General features: G+C 33.3%; 2 protein-coding genes across 4 annotated transcripts; both read right to left on the bottom strand.

Annotated features, from left to right (window-relative positions):
* Window positions 1-1,111: 1,111 nt before the first annotated feature.
* On the bottom strand, window positions 1,112-3,694 carry LOC112756986 (S-adenosylmethionine synthase 1). Its single transcript, XM_025805587.3, has 2 exons — window positions 3,377-3,694; window positions 1,112-2,589 (listed from the first exon to the last, which is right to left on the bottom strand). Exon 2 carries the CDS (start codon window positions 2,579-2,581, stop codon window positions 1,397-1,399), a length of 1,185 nt encoding a protein of 394 aa, XP_025661372.1. The 5' UTR covers window positions 2,582-2,589; window positions 3,377-3,694; the 3' UTR covers window positions 1,112-1,396.
* Window positions 3,695-11,574: 7,880 nt separating this feature from the next.
* Window positions 11,575-20,329, bottom strand: LOC112756955 (uncharacterized). 3 transcript variants are annotated; one of them, XM_025805559.3, is made up of 19 exons: window positions 19,751-20,329; window positions 19,524-19,641; window positions 19,347-19,429; window positions 18,970-19,190; window positions 18,758-18,872; window positions 18,578-18,660; window positions 18,023-18,223; window positions 17,543-17,902; window positions 16,879-17,050; window positions 15,879-16,070; window positions 15,554-15,760; window positions 15,342-15,434; window positions 14,980-15,194; window positions 14,339-14,905; window positions 14,150-14,230; window positions 13,967-14,052; window positions 12,896-13,636; window positions 12,172-12,322; window positions 11,575-12,080 (listed from the first exon to the last, which is right to left on the bottom strand). In XM_025805559.3, exons 1-19 carry the CDS (start codon window positions 20,129-20,131, stop codon window positions 12,017-12,019), a joined length of 4,131 nt encoding a protein of 1,376 aa, XP_025661344.1. In that variant the 5' UTR covers window positions 20,132-20,329; the 3' UTR covers window positions 11,575-12,016. The 3 variants fall into 3 exon arrangements, with proteins under 3 accessions (XP_025661344.1, XP_072075368.1, XP_025661345.1); XM_072219267.1 differs by having other exon boundaries at window positions 19,524-19,595; XM_025805560.2 differs by having other exon boundaries at window positions 19,524-19,644; window positions 19,751-20,291.
* Between the last annotated feature and the right edge of the window lie 1,703 nt (window positions 20,330-22,032).

Genomic DNA, 22,032 nt, shown 5'->3' with positions numbered 1-22,032 from the left:
TTCTATAATCTAATAGAAATTGTTGATGTAAAACTACATTAAAATCAATATTATTGGATTATCTTGATGCGTAGCATTGTCCCATATAATATACGCATATCATTGGTGCAATTAGCAGTGTTCACTCAGTGCAAAAGAGATGAATCAGCTAGAAACTCTGCATTGGACGACGTGCTATGCAAAGCACAAACTCTCCAGGGAAGAATTAGTTGAAAAATATGTCTCCAAAGATAAATAGAAAAAGGATTTGGCTATTTTATATTCTAAAAATATATTTTAATAATTTAATAATATTTTTTGAAGTTCTTAATATATTTAAGTTATTAAAAAAATATCTTTTCAATAATTTTTAATAAAATATTTTTTTTATAGTAATCTTAAAATATACTAGTATATGTTAAAGAAATTCATAAAAAACTTGAAACACAGGGTCAAATATTATACCGATAAAGATAATATAAGTATGTGTTTGAATGCTTTGTTTGAAAGTTTAAACTCTTAAATTTTGATAAATATATACTAGTATTGAAAAGTATTTTTTTTAGTGTTTTAAAAGCACTCATAATTTCTAAAAATTACAAATACAAACATATAATTTTTTTTATTTATCAAAAACAAAATAAGATAAATATACTTTTAAAAACCACAAACGTATCTGAAAATTTTTTATACCAAAATCAGACATTCCTTTTCTTTTACTTCATTCAATTATAATTTATAAATAATTGTGTGGATGTGCGATCAACCTTTTTTCGAAAGATCATTTGTCAGACATAATGTTATATATGGAATATGGATATACACCTTTGTTCTCATCTGTTTTGTCCTTGTCCTTGAACATTGCCATGAAGGCAAATGCAATGTTTTGGAGCAACGAATTAGGAGGGGGTAAAATGCGAGAACATTTGATAGAGTCAGTAGTAACGACTGGCCCGATTTGGAACTTTTCCAGCTATGATAAGGCTTATTCTTCTCTTGTGAATTGTTGCAAGATTCACATGATGAGAACTCTGAATATCTAAATCAGGATACTGAAAAATAAAAAGAAGAGAAAATAGGTCGAGAATTCTATTAACTAGTAAAGTGGAAAATTGATAGGGGGGAAAAAAAATTCACACGCAGCTTTTTCATCGTTTTACATTGAAACCAATTGGGGCAAAATTCTCATACATGTTTCATTGCGTCAACACGGTAACATAATTGGATATAGAAGAATTAAATTGTGAGTTAAAAAAAAAAGTAACAAACAATAAAATTGTTTAGGTATGATATAAGATGACATTATAGACCTAAAGATGGAGCAGCAGTAACTAAACAGGCGAATTATTCATTCCACACCTACTAAGATATAGCAGCCATTGAAGAAAGGAAGGTTTACACATTCATTCGAAACCCCTCATGCTTGAGGCTTGTCCCACTTGAGTGGCTTCACAATTTCCCAGGTGAAATCGGCGTCATCCCTTCCGAAGTGTCCATAAGCAGCTGTCTTCAAGAACCTGTTGCCACCCCTCTTGAGGTCCAAGTTAATGGTGATCATTCCGGGCCTGAAGTCGAAGTTCTCCTTCACAATTTGAAGGATCTCCTTGTCAGGGATCTTCCCAGTTCCATAAGACTCAACAAAGACTGACAAGGGCTCAGGGACACCAATGGCATAGGAAACCTGAACAAGACACCTGCGGGCAAGACCGCTAGCCACAATACTCTTTGCTGCCTGCCTTACGATATAGGCACCGCTTCTGTCGACCTTGGTAGGGTCCTTTCCAGAGAAAGCACCACCACCATGAGCACCCCAGCCACCATAAGTATCAATGATGATCTTTCTTCCAGTGAGACCGGCATCACCATGAGGGCCACCAATGACAAAGCGGCCAGAAGGGTTAAGGTGGAAGATGGTCCTGTCATCAAGGTACTTCTCAGGAATGACAGGCTTGATAACATGCTCCTTAAGATCAGCAGCAATTTGGTCATTGGTAACAGTCTCATCATGCTGGGTGGAAATAAGGACAGTGTGGACGCGAACTGGGACCATGGCACCATTGTCATTGTAGTACTCAACAGTTACTTGAGTCTTACCATCTGGTCTCAGCCAAGCACATGTACCATTCTTCCTAACCTCGGTGAGGCGGGCGCCAAGTTTTGTTGCAAGGACATGGCTGAGAGGCATGAGTTCCGGGGTTTCATCAGTGGCATAACCAAACATGTGACCCTGGTCACCAGCACCAACCTCCTCTGGGCGCTTGGTAAAGTGGCCATGGACACCCTGTGCAATATCGGGGCTCTGCTGCTCAATGTTGACCAAGACCTTGCATTTGTCAGCATCAAGACCGACATCATCAGAGACAAATCCAATGTTGCGGCAAGTGTCACGGACAATCTTCTCATAGTCTACATTGGCCTTGGTTGTTATTTCTCCAAACACCATGACCATGTTAGTCTTGGTGCAGGTCTCACAGGCAACCTTACTATCGGGATCCTGCTGGAGGCAGGCATCGAGAACTGCATCAGAGACCTGGTCGCAGAGCTTGTCAGGGTGACCCTCGTTGACAGATTCGGAAGTGAAAAGGAAGGTCTCGGTGGCCATTTGTCAAGCTGTACAATACAGTAAACAGAAAGTTAGAACTAAAGAGCACAAAAGCTTGAAAGCAAATGCATAAAAGAATATCGGGAAAATCAAGATCACTTAGTGCGAAACTGCTCATCCATGAAAGTTACTAAGATCTGATGTTTTATATTAGAATTTAGAAATCAAAAGCACTGAAGTCACATACTCCTAAAATAAATTTAATAAGAACTGGAAGTTATGGCAAGATTGGTTAACATAATCAAATTATCCCCGCCTTTAAAAATTAGATTAAAAAAAAAAAAAAAACTAGTGCAGCCAAGACGATAACAAAGAATATCATATAAGATTCCCGTGAAACCAGTGACGACAATTGGATAGAATCTTAGGCTTCAAACAAACAAGTTCACAATATATTCGTGGTAACAGCGCAAATTGAAATCACTAAGCAAGAAATGCAAATGAACTTCATCAGATCAGCAACCAGAGATGAACAATTAGAAGATTCAAGCATCAGATCTATTCATCTATCTCGACAGAAGATGAAGCTTCATCAAAAAGCAACGCGAATTACGAGCACAAACCGAAATAAGCATGTGTAGTTCAACTTCCAAAACGACATCGCAGAGCCACAAAACGACAGCAGTCAAAAGCACAGAAAACAAAAAACCGATAAAAAAAATAAATAAAGCATGGATAAAATTCAGATCTGTAACCGTCGTAGTCCATCTAGTAAAACAGACAACAACCGTTTTGGCAGCTATAAAATGCTAAACAGCAAAGAAACCAAAGAGAAGAAAGGTGAAGGAGCTGAACCTGAAGATGCGAAGCGAGTGATGAAAATTGAATTCGGGAAGTTGAGAGAAGAACACTCGCTTGTAAGAGAATGGTGCTGGTTAAGGACAACGTTTTACTTCCCCTCCTAACCTCCTATTTATACTCGTCATTCGCCAACGTGACTGGCCACCGGAACTGACGGTGCAGCCGTTAGATTTGACGGCAAAATCAAGGGATGGGATTTCTCTCGGTTGGTGAGATACGCGTGAAATTTCAAGGAATTGAAACTTACCGGATACTGCCGGTTACTCACCAACCCTAGGCGCGTCCTTACTCACTCTTTAGCTTCTCACCAGCTGTATGTTTGCCTTTATCTTCATTATTTATTATCCAAACAATTAAATTAAGGAATTAATCCCCCTTAGTTTGGTGATAATAATAATAAATTAATAATTAATAAGATCTGTTTTCCATTTTCATAGTAGTATATTAATTTGTCAAGTATTTTTCTCACAAGCCAACAGAAATAGAAGTGTCGGTGGTACAAAACGGTTAGATCGGATCCCAGGCTCCTTCATCTTTTGTCATATGTCCAGATTGATTGATTCTCTTTTCAACCTTTTATTTTTCCTCTTTCAATAATGCACTGATCTTATATTATACAACATATACCATTTTCGAATATTAATATTAATTTGAGCAAGGAAATATATTCGCGAGATAAAATAAGTAAAATATGTGTGCGAAAAGTAAACCAAGTCCCTTATGTATATGTGTCAAAATGTAAAATTGTTGAATGAATTTTTTAGTGGTTTTAACGCAACGCGACATGGATATTGACTCTTAACCTAATTGAGCTTTTGTCTTGTGCTGAATATACAGGGTTTTTTTCCCCCTTGCTTTGTCATGCATTTGGAAAATGGTGATTTGGAAAATAGAAGTCACAGCTTACGACAATCCAAACAACTAGGATAATTTCTTAGTAAGACTAAATTTAATAATAAAGTTTATGGTATACTTTTCCATATTCTTATAAGATGCGGGATATAGCATATTGAATATTATGATAAAATTTTAAATCCTTATGAAACCACTAACATTATTTATTTAGTCAACAATTTGAGCATGGCTGATTTCATATACAGATTTTTTATATATAAAATAAAAGGAACGGGGAAGGGAGGGGATTAATGGGGTTGTTACTTGTTAGTTGAATCAAAAGACACGGTAATGCAATGTTAAATAGGTAATAATCTAAAATTATATTTTATTTAATTAATATTTAAATTTTTTATATATATAATTGTTTTGTCGATTTGTTGCAAATCGAAGGTGGTTCGATATCTAATGGTTTGGGAGTAACTCCTCTTTGTGAGTACCAATTTTATTTTGCATTAAAATTCATGCCTTTGACAATAACGAAGAAGAAGGAACCAAACTTTGCAGAAATTCAAAGTGAACAATAAAATTTAAATGTTTTGAATAAAAGAAAAATCAAATCAAATAAAGGAAAAGTGTTTGGAAAAATAAAGGACAAATTGAAAGGTAAAGACTGAAAAGGATAAAAGTTGTTGAATTTAAAAGAAATGAAAGGACATTAGTGTAAGGAAGATAAATTGCATGAAAAAAAAGTTATAGAGAATTTAAATGAAAAGTAAAACATGGAAGAAATTTTTCAAAGAAAAAACTCTTGACTGACTCAGAAAGTCACTGTGGATGTGAATGAGTGTGAGTGTTTTCTCCAAAAAGATTTCAACCTTTGTTCCTTCGATCTTTCATGTATTTATAGAAGTCCTCAGTCAAATTCAGATATAACTTCCACGTGCGTTAATTCTTAAATAACTGTTCCTGCTCTTCTTGAGTGTCGTCTACCACTAACCATCTTCATTTATTAACTTTTTCACTTCTTCGATTGCTTCACTCTTTTTTTATGAGTCTTAGTCGATCAAAAAATTCTCTCCTTCGTCGATTGACCATCCTCGATGAATCCTATGTAGTTAATCTTCACTTCTTTTTTCTACTAACAAATTGCTTTAGAGATTGAAACTTTTGCTTTCGATTCGATTTTTTGCCTACCATCTTCAATACCAGTAACCTCTTCTTCGATCAGCTGACCTCCATCAAGTCTGCCTCTTCGATTTCCACGTTTGCGTCAATCGATTAATAGAGAGTTCCTAACGAGTACCTCATTGGCTCCAATTCAAAGTTAATTCTAACATATATTTGGAGGTTGATCGAAATATTATTTAGCACTTAGGAATGATCGAAACCTATTCTTGTTCGAACATTGGCTTGTTAAAGAGTTCAATAATATTTTTATCGAAAATATAATTTTCGATATAACAATAATATTTAAAATTATATATTATTTATATTTAAATTATTTATTTATTTTAATCATAATTAATAAATATAAAATAAAATAACCTTGAGCTGATTTAGATTAATATTATTGTTTCTCAAATATTTAAAAAAAAATATATATGATAAAAAAAGTAAATATACGGGGTTTTGTTGGAAAAAAAAAAAATAGTAACTGCCACTCTGACCAATTTATTGACTCATTATTGTAAAGCGTTGATTAATGAGGCTGTCTTAATTACATGGAGTTTTATTGACTAGCAACATAGCAATGAAGTGAATCATGCAGGGATATGTCGAGGTCTCGAGGAGATGTATATGCATGCTAGTAAAATTTTGTCAATATATAGAGTATAGACCTTAAGCTATGAATTGTAAATAGGGTTTCTAATTAATAATTGATGATGGCCAAAAAACTGAATTTATTTTTTAAAAACATTATATGAACACTAAAAATCAGTTATAATATATTTATATATAAATATATATGTTATTTAATTTATTTTTAATATTTTAATATATATTTTATATAAATATATGATTTTATAATTAATTTTCTGTGTACACATAATATAATTATTTATTTTTTAATTTTTAGTACTAGAATCTTAATATTTTTATTAACTTGGGGGTAATTGAAAAAATATATATATTTCCTGCTATAGTGGAAACATGATTCTCCTTCGGGCATGATTGTATTTTGAAAGGTGGCAAGTGAAGGGTTGGTGACCAACCACAAATAAAGTAGTGTGATGATTGAAGAAGTAATTGCTTTTAATTTAGGCATATGAGGAACTCAACCAACCCATTACCCACGTATAAGGTCAAAATTCAAAAACCAGTCAAGTGATAAGCTTCCTAATTCCCATTATTTGTTTTGATTATTCAAGATTAATTAAGAAATAACAAAGGAACAAAATTAAAAAAGAGAGAGATTTTTACTAATTTTTTTAAAATTAGTTATATATGAGTTTAATTTTGATACACTGAAAATATAAAAAATTTTATATAATCGTTCAATTATATATATTCTTTTGAATAATCTACATCGCCAATGTAAAAAAAGGTTATTTTTATTGATATGTCATAATTAGATGCACGTATAGAATTTTATACGATATATATAAAAAGTAACGTCTTTATACATATGTTAACTTTAATTTTTTACAAAATTTACATTAACAAAAATTATTAAGTGACGTTACTAAATCTTTGAAAAAGAAAAAAAAAAAAACAAAGAAATTGTTATAACTTATAAGTAATGAGTGTGGCATTGTTGTCAGCGAATGCCCCAAAAGGTTGCGCAGATTAGCACGTTGGATTTAGCTAATATTTAGATTAGTGATTAAAGGATTTTAAAATTTATATATTTTTAATTAATAATTTTAGCATCTACTATTAGGTAAACTTTTTTTTTTTGGTGGTTGGTGAATTTTTTTTTTCCCTTTTCTTTTGTTTTGTCTAACGCGAGGTAGGTGATTGACAGTGATTTATGTATATTTGGGTTCTTCAATCAGGGTCACTATATATGCATGACTGCATGATCATGATGTATGTCCAAAATGGTGAAGACTATTTTTATTTGAAGTTGTTAATTAAGAATGGTGGAATAATTTAACAAAATTAATTAAATTATAATTTAATGAATCAAATTAATAATTTTACATGAAAATATCTGAATGTAAATTTTTAACTTCCAAAATATATACATATATCATAATCTACTAGGACTTGATTTTTAGCCTTTTAGGTATGATCTTATTATTTTTCCATATAATTTCCAAATCACAATAATTTATTATCTGGTGAGTAGTTAACGATGCATTACTATAATAATGAAAATAGTGCACAAAAATGAACTTGGTAAACTAAAAAAGATAACGGTGTGTTTAGTGGTAATAGAGTAAAAATGAAATAAAAAAAAATTGGTTAATTAAGTAATTAACAATAATATTTTGAAATTCAGTTTTCCTTTTCGCTTTGATCATACTATATTAATGTTTTGTTTTCGTCATTTATATTGCATCAATACTTATATTCTTTCCTAATCCATGGCCAAAGCTTATAAGTATATCCACATCAATATACAAGTTGGTTAATGCTAACTAATTAATATTTTACTTTTTATATTTATTCAAATGTTTACTTTTAGAATTTTATATTTTGTGTGCTAAGGGAGAGAGATGCATGTTTGATATCAACAACAACATAGAATTATACTAGTAAAATCTGATCGAGTCCATCATCAAAGATGCTGCTTCTATTAATATATATATATATATATATTCCTCTCTTTAAATTCAAGGGCAATGGCGACATGTGCGCCTCTCTTATCCAAAATCCTAAAAAAGAATAAAATAAAAGCGAATAGAACGAGAGCATATATTGTGTGCTTATGCCAAAGAGTTATGCTACACATAAATTTTGTTGGCTTATAAGTCTTATAAGTTGAGCCAAATTTAATAAAAATTACATTCATCTATTGGAGTATTATAAGTCTTTTTCATTCTTCTTCTTCTCCTTTTTCTTTGCATTTTTTCTTTTTTTTGCGTGTTTCATTTTCATCGTTGTTTTTTTTATTACCATTGTTGTTGCTGTATTTTTTTCCTACTCCTCTTTCTATTGATTTGTAATATTATGTATTTTTTTTTCTTTATTTGATTTTTTCTCCCAAGAAAAATTATAAGAAAATGAAATAAGAAGATGAGGAAGAAGAAGCAGTAGACAGTAGATGATGAAGAGGAGAAAGAGGAAGAGTTTTGAATTATGCAGCAGAATAAAAATACACCCAAAAATTCTTAAAATACACTCAAATATCTTCGTATTACACCCAAATATCTTCGTATTACATCCAAATTTGCTACAAATACAGAAAAATATTTTCTCTATTGCTGCGTTTTTTCTTCTTCTTTTTTTCCTTATTTCTTTCTTTCTTTTAGTTAAATGAATGTAAGTTCATCCTCTTTCAAGTAATTTTGTAGCATTATGTGTTTCTTTTTCTTCTTTATTTGATTTTTTTGTTTTTATTCTTGTTAAGAGAGTAAAACAAGAAGAAACTTGAGAAGGTAAAATAAAAAAGAAAAGATGAATAAGAAAAAAAAGAAGAAAAAGATTGTGATGATGATAAAAAAAAAAAAAGAAAAAACAGTAGAAGATGAGAAGGAGGAAGAGGAAGAGTTTTGAATTATGCAGAACTTATCAGAATAAAAATACACCCAAATATCTTCGTATTTCACCCAAATATTTTCGTGTTACACCCAAATTTGCTGCAAATACAGAAAAATATTTTCTCTAATGCTGCGTTTTTTTCTTCTTCTTTTTTTCTTTATTTATTTCTTTCTTTTAGTTAAATAAATGTAAGTTCATCCTCTTTCAAGTAATTTTGCAGCATTATGTGTTTCTTCTTCTTCTTTATTTGATTTTTTTGTTTTTATTCTTGTTAAGAGTATGAAACAAGAAAAAACTTGAAAAGGTAAAATAAAAAAAAGATGAATAAGAAAAAAAAGAAGAAGAAGACGATGATGATGATAAAAAAAAAGAAGAAGAATCAGTAGAAGATGAGAAGGAGGAAGAGGAAGAATTTTGAATTATGAAAAATTTATCAAAATAAAAATACACCCAAAAATTCTTAAAATACACCCAAATATCTTCGTGTTACACCCAAATATCTTCGTACTACACCCAAATTTGCTGCAGAAAAATGTTTTCTCTAATGCTATATTTTTTCTTCTAAATTGAACCACACCTTAGCCTTGGATTCAAAACAATAATCAATTTCGTTCTGATTTAATTGACAATCTGAACCTGAATTATTTATTATCTTCAACAACGAGATAACTGATGATGAAGGATAAAGAGAAAACTAAAAGAGGAGAAAAATTTCCATGAAAAAAGAAAGAGGAAGAGAAGAATGAGGAAGAGGTGGTGTTGATGACGACGATAACAAAAGAGAAAAATTACGAAAAAGAAGAAGAGTAGGCACGGAGAAAGAAAAAGAAGAAGAAGAAAAGGAGGAGGAAGAGGTGGTGTTGATGACGACGATAATGAGAGAGAAAAATTACAAAAAAGAAGAAGAGGCGGCACGGAGAAAGAAAAAAAAAGAAGCACGGAGAAAAAAAGAAGAAGAAGAAGAAAAAGAGAAGACACAGAAAAAGAAAAAAAAGAGACACGAAAAAAAATATAACAAATGCATAAATATAAATGACTTGTATGAAAAAATGTTTGTATGCAGAGAATAATTCTATGCGAAAATCGCTCTCTTTCTGTCTCTCTATATATATACATAATATACCAAATAGCGTGTTTCCTTATCGTGGTTGTGTGTATAATAAAGGATTGGTTATTAATAAAAAAGATATACCTTGTAAGGAATATATGACTTAAGATCCAACTAAAATTAACATAAGTATGAACCCAACCTAAAAAATGCACCGCAAGATCATGAAGACTCATACTACATATCTATATCTAACATTTATATTAAAAAAAATGCTTTTTTATTATTGCTATTATTGTCAAAGTAAATAATAAAATATATTTTTTGTTTGTTTGCAATTTTTTTTAAATACTCTTAACGTTTAATTTCATTCAAAATTATTACTAAACGTTAATTTTATATAAATTTTAGGGATAAAATTAAAAACTTTCATAAATAATTTTGATACAAATTGAAAATATTAAAGATAAGATTAAATAATTCGAAAAATATTAGAGATAAAAAACGTTATAAATATTTTTTAGAATGGAAGTAGCTAAGAACAGCTCATGAATGAGTGAACTTTACAATCTGTGTATAGACATGCATAGTTCAATTGAATCCGCGTTTGGAGATCTAATAAAATTCTCCGCATCTAAGCATACATTATATTCCCTCCTCATCACTGTGAAGATGAGTATGGGGAAGCTAGTGGCAATTAACTCTCCATAAGCGCAAAATCAGAAAGAATAGATCTGAAACCATGTTAGATCGAAGCATCATAATTGTGAAAACGTGCATTCATCCATACAAAATTGATATAAGTTATAACGATTTGCTACAATACAAAGTTAGCACCACTTGCTGTGGCCCACTTGCCATTTCTATCTTACTTGTTTATAATTTATATGAATTACGAACATGAAGCATTTATTGCATACTCAATGGAATAGCCAACTACAAAGGTGGCGGTGGGGTTATTTACAAGACAAACTGAACTCAATTATAATTCGCCGACGCATTCTAGCTAGAACTATGTACACACACAAACTAATCAAATGTGTGTAACATTATTGTTTTCCAACGGGTGGAAGATCTGTTAAGTTTAGAATTTTGAAGCACAGAGTTCTTACCATGAATAAATAAATACATATTAAACTAAGCTCAACTATGCATTTAGTCTTTCACATAAGTCAATAATTAAGTCCTTCTGTCTTGGAAGCAATGAACCATTAGACATATTAAATCCTAAACCGTAGGACCTTAATGAATTTCCTCAAGCCATCTCTTTCTACAACCTAATAGAAAATTCTATTGAGACTATTTACATAAAAATATCTTTATGTAAAAATAATAATTAAAAATTATTAGATATTTTTAATATGTTTAATTAAATTACTTGACATGATAAGTATCTACATTTTAAATATTATTTTTTTATAAAGACATCTTTATATAAGCAACAATTATTATCTTTAAATATTATCTACATTTTAGATAATAATTGGGAAATCTTCATTTATCATAATGTGGGTGGGGGGAGGGGGGGGGATTACTTATGAATTATGATCTCAGATTCAGTGTACGTAAATATTTTTATAATTAGTAATCAACTCATGGAAAGCATTGCCACTATGTTTTTGTTTTATTATTCAGACCGAGGACTCATTATATGATGATATTTAATAATAATGAATTAATGACCATGATAATGATCATGATATATTAAAAAAGAATAGTGGGATCAACACGGTATCACTTAGGATTTGATATAATCAAATGACAACATATAACACATGACATTTTCATCTAAATAAATAAATAACACACATTTGTTGAATTTCCCTCCTCAACTGACCCACCAACCCCAAAAATTACAACAAAACAACCTTGAATTTTAACTCTGTCCACTCAATATGCAAACATTGCATCAGCAATCCAATAAAATGAACAGCTACTCATATCAAAATATTATTTTTTGAGTATATGGAGCAACTAAGGACCATTGACTCATAGTAGTGATATCTGGTAGGTCTAGGTTGATATTAACGAGGAGCAGAAAAATTACCTCCATAAACTGTTCTAATGTAAAACTTCATTCTTCATCGGACATGAGTATAATGTTATGATACTGAAAAGTCAACTATTTGCATCCCTCTGCCAGCAACAGCAATCTGATAATGGTTCCTACATACGACACAAACCAGAGTCAGGTGAAAGAATAAGATGATGTATCACTCAATATTGTCCTGTCATATTCTGATAATTTAACAATCACCTGACACAGGCTCTAGCAGATAATGCTTCTGGCTCTGGTACACTAACTATTAGATGTGCATGCTCGACGAGCTTACTGTCATGAAGTCGCCAGCATCTGACTCGCTGATCAAGTCCGGTTGAAAACACCCAAGACCCATCCGTCCACACACCTTCACAAAACAAATGCTACCGATGATTAAACTTCTTGAAAACAGAATTTCCATAAGCATTTCATGGTTATCACTTATCAGCTTTACAAGGGGTATGGTTTTGCAGAGGTCATAAACATTTTATTATCTAGTCAATTAAAAGCAAATGCTAATCTCTTGGAAAATCATTTCAAACGAAAGAGTATTCTTGTAAGCATGAATATCTATAAAAGGAATCATAGATTTAAGATTTAGGGTGAGAGAAAATGCAAGAGGAAGTAAATGAAAATTTTCTAGGGAAAAAAAAAACACCAAGGAAGCACTAGTCTAACAAATATCACCTAACATGCCAACTTTTCTTCAAAGAAAGTAAAATTGCATATTCATACTGACGAGAATGAAAAAGCTCCTTTTGAAGTATATTTAATTATTTATCTCTGAAGGATAGATTCACCTTTAAATTAGGTAGGTCAAAATAAGAATGCTTTCTAAATTAAATTGGGGTCCATGGATGGATACATCCTTGCTACCTAGCGAAGCAACCTCACTTAAGAGGAGTTTTGTTTTAAGATGAATAATTAAATGGTATCTAACCTTTGACTGAAGAGCTGTGGGCCGAAGGAATTTTCACATAATTTAAGAACCTGATTCCATAATTCTTGCTCCAACTTTGAAAAGTTATGTCCTCATATTCAGGTCCAGAGGTCCAATGTCTTATTTCTGTAGTCACAACCCCATTATCTGAATTTGTTGACTTAAGTGATAGTTCAACGGTAAGATGATGAAGTGCCTGATCATCACCACCACTAACTATACTATATACATTGCAACTATTGTTGTTTTGGCCACCTTTTATCTCTGAAACATGGAGACAATTGACTCCAGATTGGTGAATATTTTGCAAAAGGCGTAGAGGCTGTATTTCACATATTTCCGCCACGGAATTATCAGTTTTAATCTCCGACTTAGGGGAAGCTGTTTGCGTGGTTTGGGAACAACCCATTTTGCTGTCTTCAGATCCATTTGTTATTGAAGAGTCACCACTAACAGTGTCAGCATGACAGATGCTCTTGGTTTCATCTTTGGCTTTTGAGGTTACCTGATCACTGTGCTGCCTTTTCTTTGACAAACCACTGCTCAATGATCTCCACCATCTACCACCCTGACTTCCTCTCCCTGATTGTGGGCGTTTCTGACCATCAAAGAAATTCTCTACATTACAAACAGAAATCCTCTGCATAAAAGCTTCAACGCTATCAGTCAGGTCCCAAAAAGCAATACTCCCATCAGTAGATCCACTGATTGCAATATAAGCATTTCCAAATTGAGTGTTTTCTGCAGAAGAAAGTAAAGACACAACGCAAGCAAAATTAAACCAGGAAATTAGATATTTGACAAAAAGTTGTACAAGGACATCTAAAATTATTCTAGTGTGCAGAGTGAAATGTGAGATAGGAATGCCATAATCTTCTTAATTCTAGTTTGGCATTGTCACACACTAAACATGCCACAAAATAATACCTAATTACAAAACAACTGCCTAAATATTTATAAAAGACAAACTAATAAAGAGTATTGTAATAAACAAACTTCCAGATTCACAATAAAAGAAATGAAACAGGTGGTACAGAACATTTTCCAGCCTCACATCAAGAAAATACTCACCTTTAAAAGGCCTAGATATGGGGAAAATGATATGCTGCAATGACAAAACTGGGGATAGTAAAGGAACTAACAAAGCAACATCAAACCTGCCAACGGAAAGGGAGCCATGTTAAAACATAACAAATGATTAAAAAGCATGGAACAACATTATGATAAGAGTTAGGTAGGAGCAACTGTATATACCATAGGCGGAAGGGCAAAACTAAAGCCCGTAACACAAGTGTAGCATCTGAACAGGCAACAACAACAAAACAAACAGATGTCCTGAAAAGTATACAACATGGAAGTAAGTTTGAGATTTTTTTTCCCCATGAAATTATGTTCAGAGTTCAGCTGAAATAGAATCAAGTATCAAATTGGTGTTTCTTCTACCTGGAACCCACACATTTAACAAGAAAAGCAGTAACAGCAAGATATCTCCAGTCATCCTCATGTTTATCTTTGATTGAGTTCATCATTCCCCTTTCATCCAACAGAGATCCAGGTCTACCATCAACCTCTGTATTAGAAACTTGTTCAGCAGCACTTACTACATTCTTGAGAGCATTTTCTGGATATTTCTGGGTAATCGAATATCTTGCTGGCATATCAGTAGAAAGCCACTGAAATGTCATTGATGAGGGCAAGCTTGACAAAAATTGATCATCAACTCCTTTTGAATTATACTGATGATCAATTAAAAGGTCATTTTTGTCACTCTGCTTCTGATATTTCAGTAGCCAAGAAGTTACCACACGCTTTGCACCCACAGATATGAGTAAGGTTAGATTATCTTCACTCTCAGCAGCATTCAGTTCACCATTTCCACCAGGTACATCAGTAGTACTTGGTGAAAAGGTATGCAGTTTTGACACACAACTAATTGATCTTACAGCTGATCCTCCGACATGTTCACCAAGCAGTTTTGACATGGACCAATTTTCAATATCTGGAGAGTACCTAAATCAAATAGACACATTAGGTGTTTAATAAGGTATTCAATCCAGCTCAACCAGACAGCAGACAGTACTTACAAAGTCAATCTCACAGTTCCATCTTCACATCCAGTTGCAATCCAACTTAATTTAGAAAATAAGGTATGCTTATAAGAATCTCCAGGGAGTATATCTTCAGAGATAAAGCACAAGGAATGTATCTCTCTCCCATGAAATTGCAAATGTAACCTCTGAGGATATATCTTCTCATCTTTATCATGAGTCCAGTGTCTATGGATATGTATCATTTCATCCTGTAATAATTGTCATCGTTGACTGATATGTTTAAAGAAAGATCTGATGGCCATATTCAGGTGCTTTAAGACACAAAAATGTTTAAAGATACGTAAGTTGTTTAGTTGTGTTTCTCAATAATTAAGAGTTCAAAGCATCAAGAAAACCTTGACAAAGGCAAAGCAATTTTCCTTCTCCGGTATATCACCTAGATAGTAGGAGTGAGGACGGCGCCATCCACCGCATGGAATTTTCACCACCTGCAGACAATGTATGCAGTTGATCATAACAGCTAGAGCAAGAAGTAATGTCATGCGAAACAGAGAAACAAAAGCAAATATTAATTGACCAGACTAGAGGAAAAAGATAGTCAAAGTACCTTACTCTCGTTAACTAAGTTCCACACTATGAAATCAACTGATGCAAAACCAGCTGCATAACCGCCAGATAATGTACCAACAGAGTTGTTATTCACAGAAACATTTTCAATCAAACTCAACTCTTTCACCTGTTTCAACCCCATGAATTGCAAAGTACGCATATCTCTATCATATTCTAGATAGCATATACATCCGTCTGCTCCGGTCTGAACATGAATAAAAATCAGAAATTGTATTCAAATTATGGCTAGTCAATATTTGCAGTTGTGTTTGGTCTGCATATTAACAATACTCTTCAATAGGAACCTGAATAATCAAACTTACTGAGCTTATCTCAAGCTGATTGTGACCAAGCTTAGTCACAGAAACACTAGACACACTTGATATACCATGAATCCCTTTGAAATGATTTACCGGAGTTATCTTCCCTTCTTGTACTAATGCTGTGCCAAGCACCAGATTCTTTGGCAAGGGGAACACAACCATATTACCACGTACATCTCCACACACTAGGATCTGCATAAAATTTGATATTCAGATTCCAGATGAATTTTCTATTTTTAAATTTGGTAACATCTCAGTGAAAATGAAAAATATCCGACGATGTCCCAATTCCTTATGGTTCTTGAAATTTTGAAAATGTCATATAAGGTACATTTGTTTTCAGATCCTGGGACTCAGTATTGTGTTTGGTGGTCAGAGACTGGAAATAAACTTTCAGTCCCGAGACACAATTTCAGTCCCTTCAGTATCTCCAGAAAGTGGGGAACACAGGAAACTGAAATTTTTGGGAACGGAGAATGAAACTTTAATAACATTTCTTCTAAAAAATACTCTCATTTAACTTTTCAAATTTCAAATCTATCATTCAATCTCCATATTTATCTTAAAGTAAACATGATACTAAGACATAACTCAGTCTAATATATTTTACATCAAACACAATACAGAAACTTAATTTAGTCTCTGTCTCCCAGTCTCAGTCTCTTAGTCTCTGTCTCCCTTCCAAACGCAACCTAAAAGTCCATCTCCATCTCTACCCAAAAGTTGTTATTTTCATTTAATGCATTAAGGGTCACATTCTTATTATATATATATAAGAAAAAGGGAGACCAAATAAATGCTTTCCTCATAAGTTATAAGAGTTCGACGGAAAAGCTATATCATAAAAGCACTATTTAAAAGCTTAAACAAATGAAGACGAAGTCAGAATGTCAGATTCTACCAATTAGCTTATATTCTACCAGACAACATGAAGAAGCAATGCTGAACACTTCAAACTCCACCAAGTTACCCCTGGAAGACAGGAGACAGATAATCATACCTCTTCTTCCACGCAAGCATCCAAACACATTATCCGCATTCCAAAATTTGATATGAAATCTGCTATATGTGACGCACTATTACTCTTCATGGAGCCTGTGAGGCTAGATTGTGGGGGATCAGGCAACCTCCATAGTTTCAATGTTCCTCTAGGATCAGCTGTGAAGACATACCTACAAATTTTTGTATCATCATGTAAAGATAATCCTTTTATTAACTTGAATTTGAAACACAGTGAAAGGAATAGGAACACAAACAATATAAGTATTTATGCACAAGTATATGCAAAACCAGAAGGGGTAAACTAAGAATATTATAATGTTATCAGGATCTCCAATCTAATTGCACTACACAATATGCATGGTAAGATGAAACCATGGGATGACTATGTAGCTTAACACATATGATACCAGGGCCTGTTAAGTGTGAACCAAAGAAATTAATGAAGTCATGCAAGTTAACTTATCAAAAAGTAAATTTCTATTCCCTCATTGAAGTTTCTTAATATAGGTTATTCCTAATAAATTGCAAGGCCAGGATACTTGTCAAGGAGTGACCAAAGAAGCAATGGTTAACACCTCATTAACTAGATTCATGTATCTCTGCACTGGCTCCTAATCTTGTCAGTAGTTTACACAGTATTGTTTAAAGATACAGGTCATTACCTGCATCCCAGAGATTTGCACCAATAGGTACCCAAGAGCCGTCTCTCCATGTCAGCTGACCAGGTGAAGTTTAGTCTCACTGTAGGAGTACAACCATTATCAGTAACTCCAATAACTGTCATATTTCCTTTACCATCTCCAATAGCAACCCAATTGTCAGCACCGCAGTCAAGTTCAATTGAGTCCTTAGACAATAAATCCATACAGATAATTTGAGCCCCATTGCTGACCTGAACAAGTTGCTTCCACTGAGCACCTCTTGCACCAATGAATTTAGCATGGTAAAGAAAACCATGATTTGTGGCAACATAAAGACTGTCCTGAGAGGCAAGATGTAAACAACGTACATATTCACTCTTGCTGCAACAAACAAGATAGGAAAAGTTAAACAATACTAAAATTGGTAACAAAGGTGTCCCAAATTGAGTTGACAATTCTGAAGTAGGTATCTAAGGTGAGCATCACATTTAACAACCCTACCTGTCCATGAGTCCAATACGATCCAACACATTAGGGATGCAAATGGAAAATGTCTCTGCCCTGTCAGGAGGGCCTGGTGCTGCTGCCAAGCCCCTGGATACAGAAGCATGAGGCTGATGCACTCTGATAGCTGAGTCAAACCCAGCAGTTATGAGAAGTGCCGAATTTGGGTCATACATACATCTCCATATACCCCTCCCTCTACATAACAAAGAATTCACACACTCCATTATTGCCCTATCTTCATTAAATAATAACATAAGAATTTGAAAGGCATGCATGAAAGGAAGGAAAAATTTGGTTTCATAAAAACCAAATAGATAAGGCAACCTAAGTAGTAGTGTAGCGCTCATGTATAATTTTTTGTGAAGCGGTTGCATGCTAATATTGCAGGGTATAACCACTAAGGGTTATGGAAATACTACAGTTCACAGAATTCAGGAGTTAAGATAATCAATTATCTTCAATGGCTGTTTGTTTAGAGCCACACAAAACCCAAAAGGCAACAATTAGAAATTTAACTTACAAAGATCAAGGATTGGTGTTTTAACTTACATGTGCTCCTTAATGACTTGCAGTTGTTCACCATCAACTCCCCATAGACGACACGTACAATCCTCACTGGCAGTGACAATCAACTGCACAAACCCATACAAAAAAAGGACCATTGCATTAATTTGCTTTGCCTATGTAGCTTGAGAAAGATTGAAAACTGAACAACAATGATTAGTTTACGTGATCAGCAATACAACAATCCCAAACTCGAGCATTATGTCCGAATAAGACAAGGGCAGTGGGATCATGCCGCGTAAAATCTTCCACTTCAATAGGAACAGCCCAGACACGTGCACTACATTAAAGAACAGATAGACTAATCATGAAGTGCATTGTTTTCAAAGAATAAACATAAAAACGTCCCACAATAGGACTTAAAGAGACAAACTCACCTACGGTCATCAGAGACAGATACCAGTTTAGAGCCACAAGACGACCATGCTATTCGGAAGATTGAACCTTCATGTCCAATAAGTTTACATACATGAACAGCCCCATAAAGTTGATCTTTGAACATACAGCAATTGCATAATGAAATGCTCTGACGATCATTGTCTTCTCTGAAGCTTGATGAACACTTATCAAGCTGAGGGGCCACTTTCCAAACAATAATCTTCCCGAACCAAACATTTTAGAGTAGTTAAAATAAAATAAAAATCCAAAAACATTAAGCAACATGCCAAAAGAAATTTTCATCAGGATAGTAGCATGCTTTATGCGAGATTTTGCGATCATGAATGTTCAACATGAATCAATCCCTGATCCTTACCTCATTAAATATTGTGCCAGATGCAACACGGAGAGCTTGAAGATTGTGACCCCATAGTCGCATCGAGTACAAAAGGCACCGCACTATGATCCAATTACAGATATAATCTCATTAGCTAAAAACCAAAGTCAATAAAGAAAGGAATCAAAGCCATGTCGTAGTAGTAAACAAACCAACCTGAAGATTGAACCTTGAGAACCGTACAAGAGTTGGAGATGTCCCAAACGTGAACTGAATTGTCGCTAGATCCTACAGCAAGAAAATGGCTTCCCACATTGGAATGAGCTAAACAACCCTACTACCCAATTACAAAGAGGCAAGCAAGCAAGAAAGGAAGATAAGTAAGAATAACAGAAATAACTACGAAGACATTAACGAAATGCTAGAAATGTGGTGGAGAGTACCGTGAGAAAGCAAACATCCAAAACCCAGTGAGGAAACTTGGGCAACAACTGAATCAGGTTCAGCTGCGGGGACTCAGAAACGGCGTCGTATGAGAAGCTGAAAAGCTTGAGCCTCGTTTCGCCAAACACGGCAACTACAGAGGGAAGAGTGTCTTGAGAGGTGGCGATGCCATGGACGCGGATGCCTTGGAAGACAGAGAAGGATCTCAGAATCTTTGCGAGTTCTAAGTCGTAGAGAAGAATCTCAGATCCTAAACCAGCTAGAAGAAGAGGAAGAGAGTGATTGGGGATGCGAAGTAAACACAGAGCCGAAATGTCTCCGAGGTAAGGGCCACGCTCCAAGCGCCATTTGCTCAAGTTCTGATGCTCCTCTTCCACCATTGATGAGTTTCAGAACCAAGCTTTAAGCGTAGTAAGTTTTCTTATTTCTTTTATTGCTCAGGGGCTTAGAAAGGGTTTTAAGAGCGAGTGAATTGAAGAATTCAGGGTTTTACAAGTTTGGACCATTTTTCCCTCGGCCATGAATTTGTAAGGTGGCTCCGGTTACGAAGCAAGGAGCGACTTTTTTTTTTTGTGTTTGGGGGCACATACTTGTTTTTAATTTTTTATATTTTTAAAAATAATTCTGATATATGTATATTTTTTATAGTAATATACTAAAATTTATTTTGATATTATTTTTTTAGTAATTAAATGGGTTTTTTAATTTTGTTAATTAAAAATAATTTAAGAATACAATTAATTTGTACTAACTATATTTTTATACAAATGTCAAAATTGTTTGGTATATGAATAATATTTTTTTTTAAATATTTTAATCCCATAAATTTCTCATATTCTTATAATGACCCTTCAAATAGATTTTGTTCTCACAAATCAGTTGCAATGTTATATTTGTTTCTTCTATTTTTTCAGTTTAATTCTGCGACCCCAAATTTCTCCTTGCATGTTATACTATGTAAGTTAATTTTCATTTTATATATAATAGTAAATACTAGAATGGATTTAGGATATACATTTGCAAGTAAAAACTATCTTTTATCTGATATAATTTGTAATGTTGTAGATGCAGGGAAAATCATGTTACTCTGGGTAATAACTCAAATTTAAAGAGCCAACATTTGAAATAACAAAATCTAAAGACACAATAGTTATGATCCAAAATTTATAGATTTGGATAAATTGGTTTTTTTACTGAAATGCGCATGGAAAATTTTTTAATTCCTAAAATGCGCATATATGAAAACATTTCTCAAAATGCGCCGTGCCAATTCTAGTATGGCAGGCACGAAATGGGTTTTCACACCATTTCTGACATGGTGGCCACGAAATGGGAGGACCATTTCACTTAGGGCAGACACGAAATGGAAAAACCATTTTAAGTTTGTCAGCAGCAAAATGGACAGACCAAATCAGGGACAACAGACACGAATTGAGGGCACGGCAGTGATAAAAACCATTTCAAGTTTGTCAACAACCATTTTAATAATATTATTTAATTTATTATTTAATAATAAATTATTATTTAATAAATTATTATTTAATAATAAATTAAATTTTTTATTTATAATGTATGCATATAATGAATTTTCTATTTATTTTCTATTTATGTTTGTTAAAAGTTGAGTCCGAATTGCAAGTCAGAGTACAGTACAGTATATCACAGAGTACGTAGTGAGTACTAAATCATATAAGTTAAGACTATTTTTTTTTCTCTTCATCCCTTCTAAAGTATACCTTTTTTTTTTACCTTAAAAATCGCTTCATTCTTAATTTTTTTATGTAAACCATATGAATGCAAAAAAATATATACTCCATTTACTCTTAATCTTTCTTTGAGTGCCTTAATCCAGTATAAATAAACATCTTTCATACTATCACAAATTGTTAAAAAAAGTTATAACCACTTTTCTTATAATTATCATAAAAATGGAAGAATTTTTGGCATGGTTAATTATGAGTCATTTTTTCTTGCAATTTTATAAAGAAAAAAATAAAAGTAATACATAATTAATTTAATAAATGGAAAAAGTTATAACCAAGAAGATCCAAAAAAGCAACATAAGAGATTATGGGAGAGATTATGGGTCCATTTCGTGTGCGTGTGCTTCATATATGTATTCCACTATTTCGTGTGTGTCATAGGCGAGGTCTCCCATCTCGTGCCTGCCTTCATATATGTATTCCACTATTTCGTGTGTGTCATAGGTGAGGTCTCCGAGGTCTCCCATCTCGTGCCTGCCTTCATATATGTATTCCACTATTTCGTGTGTGTCATAGGT

Source organism: Arachis hypogaea, chromosome 16 (genome assembly GCF_003086295.3).
Source record: "Arachis hypogaea cultivar Tifrunner chromosome 16, arahy.Tifrunner.gnm2.J5K5, whole genome shotgun sequence".
Classification (NCBI taxonomy): Eukaryota; Viridiplantae; Streptophyta; class Magnoliopsida; order Fabales; family Fabaceae; genus Arachis; species Arachis hypogaea.
Note: the sequence above shows the minus strand (reverse complement) of the source record. Positions and strands in the feature narration are given on the sequence as shown.